This window comes from Mytilus californianus, unplaced genomic scaffold, assembly GCF_021869535.1.
Source record: "Mytilus californianus isolate M0D057914Y unplaced genomic scaffold, xbMytCali1.0.p SCAF_9, whole genome shotgun sequence".
NCBI lineage: Eukaryota > Metazoa > Mollusca > Bivalvia > Mytilida > Mytilidae > Mytilus > Mytilus californianus.
The window spans coordinates 13,947,974-13,963,533 of NW_026262745.1; the positions used below are offsets into that span (position 1 = coordinate 13,947,974).

Genomic DNA, 15,560 nt, shown 5'->3' on the forward strand with positions numbered 1-15,560 from the left:
ACCAGGATTTATATTGAATAACCACAGTTTCATACCCATTCAGGTATTCTTGTTCTTGCTCCTGGGAAACAAATAAGCTATGATTTTAGCACAGACTTTCTTTTTATGCCCAACCTAGGGGCATTATGTTTTTCTGTCTGTGCATCCGTTCATCCGTCTGTCCCGCTTCAGGTTAAAGTTTTTGGTCACTTCAGATTAAAGTTTTTGGTCTCTTCAGGTTAAAGTTTTTGGTCACGGTAGTTTTTGATGAAGTTGAAGTCCAATCAACTTGAAACTTAGTACACATGCTCCCTATCATGATATGATCCTTCTAATTTTAATGCCAAATTAGAGTTTTGACCCCAATTTCACGGTCCACTGAACATAGAAAATGATAGTGCAAGTGGGGCATCCGTGTACTATGGACACATTCTTGTTATTGATGTTTGAATTAATCAATTTATTTTTGCTTCAATTTGGTTTGATGGCATGAGTGATACTTGATTTTATTGTTCTTTTTTTGTACAAATTATTCCATAAGGAAATAAAAGTGATTTCATAAATTTTCAGTATTTTTATACCTAGATACTTAGATTTTATCTTCTTACATGACTCATTATCGAACAATTTCATATTGTTCATGGGAATTTTAGATTAATAATATAAAAACAGACTGTCACAATATGGTCATGAGGTACTAGTTAATTTTTATGTAAGCATTGCATGTACTACCTGTCATACAAAGAGAGATAACTCAATTTAAATGAAGATATTAATTGGCAACATCTGTTGCAGTACACATGTGTCATTTCTTATATTTTTTATAGCCTTTTTACTTTCATATAACTTTTTAAATTTGAAAGAAATGATGCAATTACTTGTCAGATAGACACACAAGAAATAGCAAATATACTTTTATTCAAATTCCTAATTCATTTTCCAAGAATATCAACAATCTACATTTGGTAGAGGCGTAATGGAGTCTGTTTCACTCACCTAGCATCTATTCATAATATTAAAGCTGAGTTTCAAAATGTATCAGTAATTTTAATGATACATTCCCTAGTGGTAGGCCATATTATTTGATATAATGAAACCATAACATTATGAGGATTTATTTTTGTTTTAAAAAAGCCTTTTGAAGAGAATATTTTATAACATTATAAATTTATACATTTTGACTAATTTGATTTGTTTAGGAATAGTCATAGGTTAAAACTGTATTTTCAAAGGCTGATTGAAAATGGCGGATAGAAAAGTGATATTGCACAATTATTTTTAGAATATCTAAAAACCGATATACTTTGCGACATCATCTAATGAATTTCATGATATTGTTAAAAGTTTTTAAAAAGTGTATATTTATGATCGATTATTTAGAAAAATAATCTTCAAATACATAAGATGGAAACAAAAAACATAAAAAATACTTGAAATAACAACTAATATGTTGTTATTTTCAAAGAGACAATATGATATAAAATTCCAACAAAATTAAATGATAAAAAAAAAGAAAATATTTTAATTATTAATAAATTATATCTGACAATTTTGATACAAATATGGTCGAAATTAATAATATAACAATTGTAGCGTTGTATGAGTTCAATACAGGATATATCGACCCAAAGAAGTATATCGACCTTGGACTTCGTCCTCTGTCAATATATCCTTTCATCAAGCTCGTACAAAGGCTATAATTTTGTAGTGTACTAGTAAGATATTTAGAAAAAAACTATATTACATATAGGTTGTAGTATAAATCTTGAAAATGATATTGTTAATTTGATTAACCAAAAAACAAAAAAATTGTTGATACTTAAGAGTGGCATTAACAAGGAAAATATTTTATTGAATGATTATACTTAAAGAAAAAATATTGAAGTTCTCTTCCTTGAAAAAATGTATGTATTGGGTTTTCCATGGATAGATAAAACAACCTTATCTGAACAATTTGAAAAGGTCTTTTATTATGCATGATTAGAAAACATCTGACCAAGAGAGTAAACAGGACTGCAATATTAGCTGTGACATTTGAAAATTATGTAAAGGGTAGCAAGGACTGCTGATGAAACTGATTAGAGCAAGGAATTCTTGGCTATCAAATATTGTTTATCTGTATTGCTTTGTTTGTAGGGTAAAGATGGCTGATTATAAAACAAATAACTTGTCCATGATTTATTTGAAACCCAAAATACCTCTGTATAAAATAAGGAGATGTGCTATGATTGCCAACAATGAGACAACTATCCACCAGAGTCCAAATGACATGAATTTAAGCAACTATAGGTCATCATATGGCCTTCAACAATGAGCCTATATACCTTATAGTCAGCTAAAAAGAAAAATGAAAATACCAATGACCTGATTTAATTTTTATGACCAAAAATATATACAAAAAAAGAAAAATATGAAAGATCAACCAACGACATTTACTTCATTTTCCTGGCACAGACTTATTTATTTGATTCATTGCCATTACTTAAATCTCTCTTCTGTAAATTTGAAAAAATCTTCAGAAAATTTGAGACTTTAGGTTTTAAAGCAACTTATTTTTATACAAGCACAAACCTTACTTTTAAAGTACAATATTATTCTGGTTAGAAATTGACAAAGATCTGAAAAAATACCAGAAAACTAATGATATAATATTATATTTGTCCTTGGGTATCAAAAGGTATTATTAACATAGAAACTAACAAGTTGTTTGAATGTCAATGAATTAAATTCAGATTTTTATAATTTACATAAATGAAAATGAATGATTACTGAAAACATGATTTTTTGTGTTAAAAGATGATAATTTCAATAATTTAACGCTTGCCACATGTTACCAGGTGTATTTTACCTGTAACTTCCCTCACCTGTCATATCACCTGTCAAATTTTATAAAAACTCTAAACTTTCAATCAGTTATTTTAAATTTCATGAAGATGTTTAAAAGTAAAGGTATGTTAATGTTACTTATCATCACCAAAATTTATCTACTTTATGTATGCCATAAAATAACAATCATTCTATGTGCTGTATTATTGTTTATCCTCATTGTATCTTGTGAAATACGACATTTCTCTGCGCTCAACGTCCCATTTTAAATATGTAAACCTCACAATTGAAAATTTGAAAATTTTGAGTCAATGCAGAGTTATAGTATTGCACTGTATGGAGTTATAGAATCTATATTTTCCTAACTCTATAGAATTTTAACTGGTTCTGGCCACATGGACACATCAACTTGAAACTTCAAATTTATATTCATATAAAGTATATATTAAAGATAATGATTTCCAATGAGACAACTTATTATCCACCAAAGACCAATTAAAAGATGAGAAAGTAAACAACAATAGGACACTGCATGGGCCATACACAATGATACAGGTTTATTATAATACAATTGTAGGGGGCATTATTTTTTCAGGTGTGTTAGTCCAATAAATCCATTCATTTATCTTTTTGTCCGTCTTTCCAGTATCAGGTTTAAGTTTATGTTTAAGGTGCCAGAAGATAGGAGTTTTGGTTTCAGGTAGTATATCATGAAACATATTATGATAGATTGATTGTTATTTTCTGAGTGTTCATCACAAATATTCCGGGTTAAAAGATATTGAGAAAAAATTGAAAATCTCAAAGTTACACATTCTGAATATTGATAATTCTAGGAAAAATTTGAAAGAGAAAGCAGTTTAAGGAGATGATTATGTAATTGTGGGCTTAAATTATGCTGAATAAGAATATTAGCTTTTAAGGATATGATGCACTTTATGTCTGCAAATTTTAAATCAACATGCACTGTACAAAGAGATGTGTTAAGGATTGGTTTGTTGTCCACCCACTTGTCTCTAATGATATATTTTTATAGCCTGAAACATAAAACATTTAAAGCTTTTGAAGGTCGAGGAGTTTGTTCATTAAAACACACATATATATATCTGTATTTTCCTTCTTCCAAACGTTGGTACAATACTTCAATATTTAAGATTTCTGTGCTCTCTATCTCTCTTTGGTATTACCGTATGCATACCGGGTATATATCACATTTCAACTTGGTTCATTTTATGTAAAAGTAAGGAGGTGTGGTAACAGCCAATTAGACAATTATCCATGACTAAATGAGGTAGATATTAGCAACTATAGGTCAACATATGGCCTTCAACAATGAGCAAAACCCATACAGCATAGCAAGTGTCGGGACCAACAATGTATTAGTTTGTGATTAGGTGAGTTTATGGAGAACCACTTGTGGTAGGTCAATGATATTTGGTATGAGTTGCAGTAGCATTGGCACATCTCATTTCCATGGAGATTATTTTGTTCCGCCCCCTCAGTCATGGTCTATTGACTTTGAAACTTTTGCTTACTTTACATGTACTAGTTTGTGATTAGGTCAGTTTATGGGAAATTACTAGTGGTAGGTCAATAATATTTGGTATGCAGTTGTATTAGCATTGGCACATCTCACTTCCATGGAGATTGTTTTGCCTTCACATGCTTGTACCTGCAGTCATAATTCATTGACTTTGAATATTTTCCATAGCTTACAAGTTAAAGTATTGCTATTTTAAGTTCAACATTTAAAATTAAAATGTTCGGACATTTTACTATGAAAATAACATAAAGGCGAGACATATCTCTGTGTTAACAGTTTATTAGTTGGTAGAATGATTTTTTAAGGAGAGCTCAAAAAGTTGATGAAGCAAAATCAAATATTCACATTTTTGCAGAAATGTATATCACCTGTCTATAAATTTATTAATGGTCTGAAATCCATAATGGGCTATAAAATGAGGGTAACAATTATTATTGGTAATGATATTTGACATGTTACTATATAAAAGAATAGACTAAAGTTGGCCATTTGTGCTGTTTATAGTACAGGGGACTGTAAAATAAAATTAAAAAAAACTATGAAGTTATTAAATGTTTGCAAAGAACAGGTCAATATTAAGATTTTTTACTCAGAGAAGCCATTTGCAAAATTGCAGAAAATTTAATCTTATGTAGTGCATCCAAAATTGAACCATATATCTATGTAGGTGTGAAAATGTCTCAGCTTCAAAATATCCAAGTTCATGATATATTTTGTATTACTGCCTACCTGAAATGAACATATTGACCGATATGACCAATCCATGTATTTATGTCTTTGTTAAGTCATATCATTTAGAATATTTTGTTTTCATAGGTTGTATTATTTAGTGTTTCTCTCCTGTTTGTTATCAAAGTATGAAATATTTCAAATTTATAAAATGCTACTTGGAAAAGAAATTATGTGAACCTGGGATTCCGAAATGAAAGCTGTAGCTACAGTACATACAAGGTAATTCAATCAAATATCACCAATATACACAGTAAATGACGGCGATTGTAATGGGTTCTTCGTATTACCATATGATGGGTAGTTAATTTTTAGTGATTGTAAAAGGTTCTTTGTATTACCATATGATGGGTAGTTAATTCTGAGTAATTCACTCAACATCAGCAAGAGTGAATTTAAAAAACAAATCACCTTATGTGTTATGTACATGTATGTAAGAAAATTATGTACTGTGATACCACAGTCTTAAAATTTACATGGAGAGAACATTATAACCATCTACCGGTACTAATCAATCCATGCATTAGGTGTTAGAAGGGAAGTAACTCTGATGACTTTAGTTGCAAAGAAAATTTATCAACTTAAAAAAATGTTCAAATTTTATAGTACAGATGTTTAATAGGATTATTTTAACATGTAACTTTTTTTTGTAATACTAACAATATTTTGCAGAGATTTTTTGACAGAAAGTAGTAAAAAGTAACTCTTATGTATTATAATTGTACCTTTTAGTATTTAAAATCAGGATTTGAAGATTTTTTTTGTCTATTTGTTTGTAGAAGTATATGAGGTAAGGTCAAAAGAATAAATTCAGCCATTATTTATTGTGAAAAAAATGTCTTCATAGAACATGTTTTGATCTGTTAAACTGTTGTCCAGATGCAAACATATCAAACTAAACTAAACATTGACGGGGATTCTTTTCACAAAAAATCTTACAACTTACGACAAAATTTAATCATCAGTATACTGACATAATCATGGGTATATATCAAAAATGTACTTGTAACATATATGTATAGATTTGCTAACCAAACTTCTCAGTATCTATTAAGAAAAAGAAATCTGCATAGTGGTAGCTGAGATAGCTTTATAGCCAAAAGTGATCAAAACATGTTCAGTTACTTCCTAATGAAATCCAGTCTTACTTATATTTTGCCAGCAAATGATAGTGCAATATCAAGCATAAAGAATTGAGCAAAAAGGAACAATCTTATTCAAGACAATTTTATATATATATTCTGGTTTTCCAGGCACCATACTTAAATGCTAAAAAAAATATGCATACAAATGAACCTTATTGTTGACATGTAGTCTGATATTATTATATCTATACAACTGCAGTGACTCAAATTCACAAAAAATCTTATGAGAGAAAAAAACTTGTAAGTAATCCATTGAAACTGCTTGACTTTGACTGCTATATCATTTAATTTTTGTTTTTATTTTTTTCATACTTTTTGCTACAGTTGAAGCTCAAGTTCAAGAGTTACACATGGTATTTAAGTTAGGCAAATATCAAACTGATGTAGAATACAGATCCTGTGTTTATGCTTTGCTTACAAGGATTTGACAACGCTTAGTACTATAGCTACTTTCTGTTTGAGAGACTTTTCAGATCCTCTTGTATTGTCATAATGACACACACTTTAAAAAATTTGTAGGCTGAAATTTCATTGGCGGATGTAATAATTACCAGAATAGAAAGCAGAACGGAGTGTCGGATCCTTGTTAGGGAATTATTGACACAGGGTCTTTATTTCAATCGGAGTGGGTAAATTTTTTTTCGTATTTTGCTAATTTTATCTTATTTTTACAGTTCTCTCAGGATGCTATGGACACAAGTGTAAGTCGTTCATTTTCTGGTTGTTTCTGTTTTGTTTTTCCAAATTAGTCACGTGTGCATGACTGTTTTAGCATGCGTGATCAGTCATGTGGTATGACCACATGTACTAACTCATGCATGAAATGGCATTTTCTTTTTTTTTATTGTGGCACTCAGAGTATCTATCTATTCTTGCAGTTTCTGTCAACTAACAAATTAATTTTCCCCTCTGCCTTCTTTAAAAAAAACAATAACATTGAAATATATAGATTTAAGTTTATATTCTGACTAAAAACTTGAAAAAAATCTTCCTTTTAACATAATTATCGTAAAATAAGTTCTGGGACCTTGCATTTTTCTGAAAGGGTTATGAAAATAATAACTTGGACTATTGGATTTAGAATATCCAGAATTGTAAGCACAGGTTAGAATTACTTTTAACAAAGTTGATAAAGTCCTGAAATTATCTTCAACGTTTTTATGCACAAATTTCATTCAATTTCAGGGCTGTAGACTATAAAGTTATTTTGAAACAATTTAAACTGAATATCCAAATTTTAAGATAATTATTTCTGTGTACATTTTTAATTCTACACAATTTACATTTTCTGCCATCAGGTCAAGTGGACAAAGGGACTAGGGTCTATTTTTAGATAAATAGAGTTTGCATTTCAAATAGTGATGCTATTTGGTTTACATCATATTTGAATTAAAATTAAAATGTGTTGTCTTAGGAAACTGAAGTAACTCACAATATACATTAAAGTTCCAGAAAATTTTTTATTTGTAGTTCTCAATTCATGCTCATATATCTTGATTACAGTAAGTCTGTTTAGCTCCTCGATTTCATGAATTATATTTAACATGTGAAAACCCAAATTGTTAAAAAGAATACCCGACAACTGCATGTAATATAAAAAATGGTTGACATTTTTTTTCTTATTTTTTTATAGCAACACACTGGGGTGACTTTAAATCATATAAAAAATATCAGTTACTGCAAAAATAGAGCGATATTTTAGTGTCAAACATTCTTTTTTATTTCTTTTATTAATAAATTTGCAGCATATTGTTATTTTACTTTCTAGTTTTTGTGATAATTTTATTTTTTGGTGGTTGTAACAAGCATGAGTGTTGAAACATTTGAAGATGGACAAGACATCCTATTTGATATTGTTACTTTAACACTTGTTATGAAATATATGCTGTGTTAGCATTACAGCAAAGTTTTTAGTCACACTTTTTAGAAATATGGCAATTTTATTTTATTTTGTCAACAATACATGTATCCAATCTGTATCAAAGCATTGTCCAATGATTGGCCAAAGGCACAGCTTTAACTCTTGAAAATCAAGGTCATAGGTCAAGTTCATACTCTATGAAAAGATTTTAGTTTGTACAGCTATACAGATTCAGTCTTGTGTTCAATTTTCATACAAATTTGTCTGTTGCTTGCCCACAGAGCTTGAACTCTATTTAATGTCATTGTCAAAATTCAAATGTTAATCTCAAGGTCCCAGGTCTTCATCAAATATTGTTTAGAAGTTGAACCTTTTTGCATTTCTAGGTCAGAGATCAAAGATCACTGGTTAGCATTAGTTCAATGAGAGGATATGATTGGAGATAAGTTGGCCCTACTTAGAAATTTATAATACCAAAATGTCTACAATTTACTGACTTAAATGTTGAATTTATTCTTTGAAAAACAATGCATTTTTGGTTTTTTCATAGGTTGTGCAGCCATGAACTCGTTACTGGAGTATTCAGTAAAATGGTGCAATTTCAAGTTCAGATCTTGATATATAATGCTTATCACAATCCATGTATAAATTCAAAATTTAGCTTTTTTGTTAACAGTGTAAAAAATATTCTGAAATTATGCTATTTTTGCTAAAAATCAAATAAATCACATCATGTTGTGACTTTCATGAATTTTCCAAGAAAAATGTCACATCAAGCAGAAACAAAAACATTCTTGATAACATTTATTCTAAGATTTGTATAGATATTACACATTTTTCCTTCTAGTAAATTTTCAAGGCCAAGTAAAACTGAAAATGTACCTTTTCCTCATGTTGGATTAGTTAGATGCTCCATCTTCATAGTAATGTCCTTGTAATATGAATGTGTATGATCCAAATTTCTTCGACCAAATCAGTTTCACTTGCCTATAGGTAATGAAATATGACTAGAGCTGACACAAATTATACACACTTTATTTAAAAGAGCTATAGTTGAAGTTCATTTTTGATTGTTCATGTGTTCAAACGGAAGCCGTAATTCCTTTTCAGAACTTGATTATTTGTATGTTTGGGAAATTGCTTTAGCTTTATGGCTTTCAAAATGTTGACTTGGTAACAGTATCCCAGCTTGGTTTCCTCATTATATAACATTTTGGCAGGGCTGGCTTATTTTTCGAAGTTATGAAGTTTTTTGCTGTTCATTAGCATTTTGAGAATATATATATGAAGGACTTATCTGTATAAAACTCATTCTCTTATGTTTGGATGTGCTTGTTTATTTCTGTCTGTCCATCCTTTCATCAGTTCACAACTGCCGATGGAATGCCCTGCCTTGGGTGCAGGAGGTCATTACAGGCTTAACTTTGTTTGTCCATTTATTCTTCTGGTCATGAGAATATACTTCCATGGTCTGGACAAACAAATTACATGCTGACCTTCGTCCAAGTCAATTATTTCATTGATAATTCTGTATAATCCAAATATGTTAATTTTGCTGCAGTATATACAAATGTCCTTCACAAAATATCTGCAAATAGCACAGATAATTTATATTGGAAGAAAAGAATGAATATAAGGATGATAACATAAAAGCGACTTGTAAATTGAATACTTCAGACTTGTTCGTTAGCTTGTAAGAAGGTGAACTATAGTAAGTTTGTTTTGTTTTCAAGAAGAAGAAAAAAACCTTCTGAATTTTACTTAAATGTATAATACTGTATATTTATCTGATGTGAAATCTATTTTGATGCATCAAGTTGTCAAGTAAGAACAGGGCCATTGCTTTCAGGTTTAACAGTGTCATTGTTTTGGTTGTATAAATATTCCAATGTACAATATACAACTTAAATTAAATAGATGGGATGGACTGTGGATGAGTACGAGACAATAGGTGAAATGCAAACAAATACACAAAAAAAAAAGAAACTTCATTCTACACTAACAGAAGACTTGAAATTAAGAGGTATCAGTAAAGATATTCTGATAAAAACCATGTTACAAATCTGACACTCCTAAAGAACAGATATTTTGATATTAATATTTTGGTCAGTACTAGCTCAGTAACTTCTGCTGCAGGTAGGAAAGCCACTGAAAAAAGGAGGTCTTTATTTTCCTTTCAATAATTGGACCATCTCCAATTATACCTTGATTATGTTTTTAGCTCACCTGGCCCTTTGTGCCAGGTGAGCTTTTCTCATCACTTGGTGTCCGTTGTCCGTCATCATTAACTTTTACAAAAATCTTCTCCTCTGAAACTACGGGGCCAAATTTAACCAAACTTGGACACAATCTTCATTGGGGTATCTAGTTAAAAAATTGTATCCGATGACCCTGCCTGCCAACCAAGATGGTTGACATGGCTAAAAAAAGAACATAGGGGTAAAATGCAAGTTTTGTCTATTAGTTTGAAAACTGTTATAAATAGAGAAATTCTGACAAGGCAAAAATGTTCAGAATGTTGAGCTCTACGAATTGATCATTGACTTCAAAACTGTCAGGCAACATCTTGTAGGAGTTATTTCCCTTAAATGACAAATTTCACTTTTTTTTTTTCAGTTTTGCCTTTTATCTTGAAAACTATAATAGATTGAGGGAAACTTTAAGTTGCAAAAATGATCAGCAAGACAAGATCTACGAATAAGTGTGGATGGTTGAAATTGTCAGTTGACTCATAATTAGAGTTATTGCCCTTTGATGACGATTTTTACCCATTTTTTTCATTTTTGCCATATATCTTAAAAATTATAATAGATGAATAGAAACTTTAAATAACAAAAATGATCAGCCAAGCAAGATCCACAAACAAATCAAATTGTGCCGATATAGTTAGTAGGCTGTCATTTATTATAGGAGTGATTGCCCTTAAATGAGAATTTTGTTTTGCCCTCTTTTGTGTTTTGAGCAAAAACTAAAGAAGATAGAGAGAAACTAAACAGACTAAATGATCAGCAATACAAATCAACAAAACAGAAATTTTTGTCATGAATTCTATTTCCGTCTTCTATGTTGGAGAGTGTCCTTTGTTGAATATGCACATAGACCAAGGTGAGCGACACATGCTCTTTTGAGCCTCTAGTTGTTAATGTTTAGTTGAATACAGCTTTACTAATAAATGACAGAATTCACACCAGATTCATGCAGTCATACTCTTACTCCCTTTTAAAGATCTTATGGTTTTATTGAGTTAAAAACTTAGTTTTCAGAGTATAAACAAACCTAAGGGTTCATGAAAATTCAGATATCTGAGAAGTAATGGTACAGATTGTTTACCTCAAAATCAGTCTGAAATCAAATTTGAACCTGAGGCAAATTATATTTTTTGTGCACCATGTCTAATTGACATTTTATTACATTGTACATGATCGTAGATAGTACACCAAATATATTGATTGTTCACATTTTTACAATATATTTTAGTAAATAGATAATTTAAAGAATGAGATGGAAAAAAATTTTGAAATACCTGTCTAATGAATGGAAATGTCTAATACAAAAGGTTATTGTATAAGTATTCAGACAGCATGAAATCTTCTTAGCTAACTAATTAAATTGTTTTGACAAATTGCATGTTTAAAAAGTTCTTTATTTATATGACAACATTTTAGTATTGATTATGAAATTCAAAAGCATGTAGTCTTTAAACTTTAAAGTATCTTGATAATCGAAACAGAGACTTTTGATTTCGGTTAGTGTACTTTTACGAAAAATCACTGGAGCATATATAATATTTCAGCTTGTGTCATATCTGTACAGAATAACACTGATTCTGAAATAATGTTTCGTTTGATTCGAGAAAATTACACAAGTGAAACAACACATCTTGTCTTGTCTGTGACAATTGCCATAGGCTTTGTTTAGAAGAACTTTTATTACGAAACAATCATTTTCTTGTAATTAATTGATCAAGGAAATTTTTATGTCTCAAACCAAAAATAGTAATATGAAGTAAGTATACTTAACTCTTAATTTAAATGGTAGTTGATTTTAGAATTGATAAATGAAATTTAAAGAAAGAGGTTGTTTTTTTTGTGGAATGATACCTGATACACTTGACAAGGATATGATAATGTATTCAATTACTTAACTACCTTCATACTTCATTGAATCCTAAAACCTATTTCATTAATCAAAGATCAAATGATTACATAAGTCATTGATGAAAATGTTAACACTGATGAGGAGTAAATACAACTTTGCCAAAAAGTTAGAATGAAAATAAACAAATTGGAATAAATTCTGGATATTGGTTGAAGTGCAAGACAACATATCCCAGATATACTGGTAAATATAATGATACAGTAGTAGTACATTTATTGCTGTTCTTTAATGCCCTCTTAAAGGTGCAATTATTGTATCTTATACCTGCAGAGAAAAAAATTTTCTTAACAAATTTTATAATGAACAAAATGAGATTAAGTACTGTTATAGTTCAATTAGAACACAATTAAGTCTGCAAATATGAGATTATTTTTCTGTTGTCCTCTAGAGTTCTTTTTGTTTTTTGGGTTGCTGTCTGTTTCACATACACTCTGACTCACATCTTCTTTTATTTATATCAATAGTTTCCATATTTTTGTTTATTTTTAAAGTTAATATACATTTATGGTAAAATTTGTTTATTCTCAATCAAAATAAGCATCCTGTAACTATATTTTTTCTTCACCAGCTTACAAAAAATCTTGAAAAAAAGAAAATGAGAAGAAAATTTATAGAAATATTCCAAACAGTCCATTATAGGCTTTTAATATTTGTTTATCAAATAATATACATTTAATAATGGTGTGAAATCTAAATAATGCCCAAAACAATTTAAATCTCTTAAAAAAATATTGACCTTTCAGATAATAAAATAAAGTTTTGACACAAGTTCACAGACACTGTACGAAAGGTTATTCTTTTAAATAGATTTTTGCATCTTCCTGTGTTTCGTTATTGAATCTTCAAGCCTTGAAAAATTCAGTCAAACTTGAATTAAGAAGAATGCCAGGAATTCAGAACAATAAGATCTATTAACTTGACATTTATATATCAATGCAGAATCTAACATTCTAAAAATAGCCCATACCTGTTATTTGAATTATCAGGTATTTTGTTTGATCTTGGTATATAAATCTGATACCTTTAATTGGTTGGGAATCCCAGGTGTACATGTGCTTCTTAACTTCCTGGAGTAATCTGATGCTGATGTACTTTCAATTATCTTTCTTGATGGAATTTGAACTTTAAACTATGGAATTATCACTTTGGAGTTAATTTTCCCACATTTTGGTATGTATATTTATACCTGTTAGTTTATGTTGTTGAGTTATACTAGTAAGTAAATGTTATATAAGATATGTAAATTTTCCATACATTACATAAAATAAAAAGATATTCATCCATTAATTCATGAATACAAAATAGATATTATCATTTATGATGTGGATATATTTTTACTATTTTTGGGGGTTGTTAAGGATCAGTGAATATATAATAAGATATTATCTTTTGCATTGTTATGATTTAATAAAATATGTATATTTAAGATACTCATATAACTATACTGTTTTTATACACATCTTTTAAGAGAAACTTTGTGACTAATATTGTTATGGTTATACAATTGTATATACATATAAATATCTTTAATGATTTCTTTACCATCACTCCTTGAAAAACACAGGGCTCTCGGTCATAAAACCTTACTCAATACTCGGAGTATAAAATTTATGCTCGAAACACCAAATCCAGCATTTTGATTGGTTGAATTCTGAGTCTGAGTACGATAGTCATACTCCAAAGTTTTATGACTACAAGGCCAGTATAGGGTGCAATCTTTAAGGCCTAATTTTTCATAAACATTTGTAATTTTGAATCTAGAATTTTATTTTTGTTTGTATAAAATTGATATACGGTGATGTACATGCAGTTCATCACACTGTCTTTTGTTGTAAAGTCGTTGAAATGACACTTTAAAACATGCTTAGATTTGGGTTTATTTTCTAATGGTTCTCAAAATTCCAAATAAATAGGAGACATGAAACAAAAAAGATAATTTACAGTGTCAGTATATACTAAGAACAACCCTCTTCTCAATAGTTACTTGAATCTTGCAACTGCTCTCAAAAATTTATACATAAAAATGATCTTTTTTCTTCTTTTATAGATCTTGTTGAATGTTTGCATTATTTGAAAGAGCTTACCCTTAATTTTGCATATATATGATACATAAAACTATCAACTACTTTAACACAAAATTCACTCTATTTTGAATAATTTGCTTTTCTTATTTTATCTTTTTCTTCTCTGACACATGTCTTGTTAAGTGAACATCCAATTGGGATGATAGTATCTTGTCCTTTTCAGTAAAAACATTGAATTTGCAAACTCTCTCACAAGTGCTAGAGATAAGAGCTGCTGTTTCCAAAAGAATTTCTTTGTTCGAAATGTGCATCTTGTGTTATAATTAAAAAAAATTGACAATGAATGGTAAGAAGATAAGTGGTTATATTTCTGTTAAGTTTAGAAAATGCATCAAATTAGCAAAATATCTTTTTCAAGAATTAACAAGTATTAAAGGATTGTGGTTATATATACATGTTAACTTTAAATTAAATGTGATTTATTTTGAGTGTAAGAGATTTTTTTATTCAGAATATGTAGAATAAAGTGGACCTGAATCTTTTAATTTGGTATGTAATAGATTATGCATACAAATGTATTTTAAAACATTTGGTCTAAATCTAGATTATTGTCAAATGTGACATGCAAGTTATACAAAAGAATTACAGTAGGCAACTCAAATGTCAAAGTAGGCAACACATGTCACATGTAAGAACCCTGGACATGGTTTTTAAAGTCCAGTGTGCTTATATTGTTGATGTTTCCATATTTGCCCTTCACTCCTAGTGTTGTCTTTCAAAAATTGTTTGTTTGCTGTTTCCCCAACTATCAGGTTTAATGTTTGTAGGTACATGTAGTTAAATGACTATATTTAGCCCCTCAATGAAAATGCTCAATGAAACTGGACTGATTTACATAAACCAATTGGTTTTCCTCAATTTTACTTGCTCAGTCCTTTTTATGCCCCATCTACGATAGTAAAGGGCATTATGTTTTTCAGTCTGTGCGTCCGTTCGTTTGTTCATCCGTCCGTCCATCTGTCCTGCTTCAGGTTTAAGTTTTTGGTCAAGGTAGTTTTTGATGAAGTTGAAGTCCAATCAACTTGAAACTTAGTACACATGTTCCCTATGGTATGATCTTTCTAATATCAATGCCAAATTAAAGTTTTGACCCCAATTTCACAGTCCACTGAACATAGAAAATGATAGTGCGAGTGGGGCGTCCGTGTACTATGGACACATTCTTGTTATGCCCCGGCCATAGCGGAGGGGGCATTAAGTTTTGCCCTAATGTCCGTCTGTACGTATGTCAAAAA

General features: G+C 29.8%; 1 protein-coding gene across 4 annotated transcripts in view; it reads left to right on the top strand.

Annotated features, from left to right (window-relative positions):
• Positions 1–15,560, top strand: part of LOC127714349 (GRB2-associated-binding protein 1-like) — a 52,911-nt gene that overhangs the window by 15,708 nt on the left and 21,643 nt on the right. For 2 of the 4 annotated variants that reach the window (XM_052220411.1, XM_052220413.1), the window contains exon 2: positions 6,897–6,923. The exons of 1 other annotated variant lie outside the window; for it this stretch is intronic. In XM_052220411.1, the coding sequence (XP_052076371.1) occupies positions 6,897–6,923 (27 nt within the window). Of the gene's footprint in view, positions 1–6,896; positions 6,924–13,213; positions 13,412–15,560 lie in introns of those variants that run through there. One more of the 4 variants, XM_052220414.1, reaches the window with a different exon arrangement.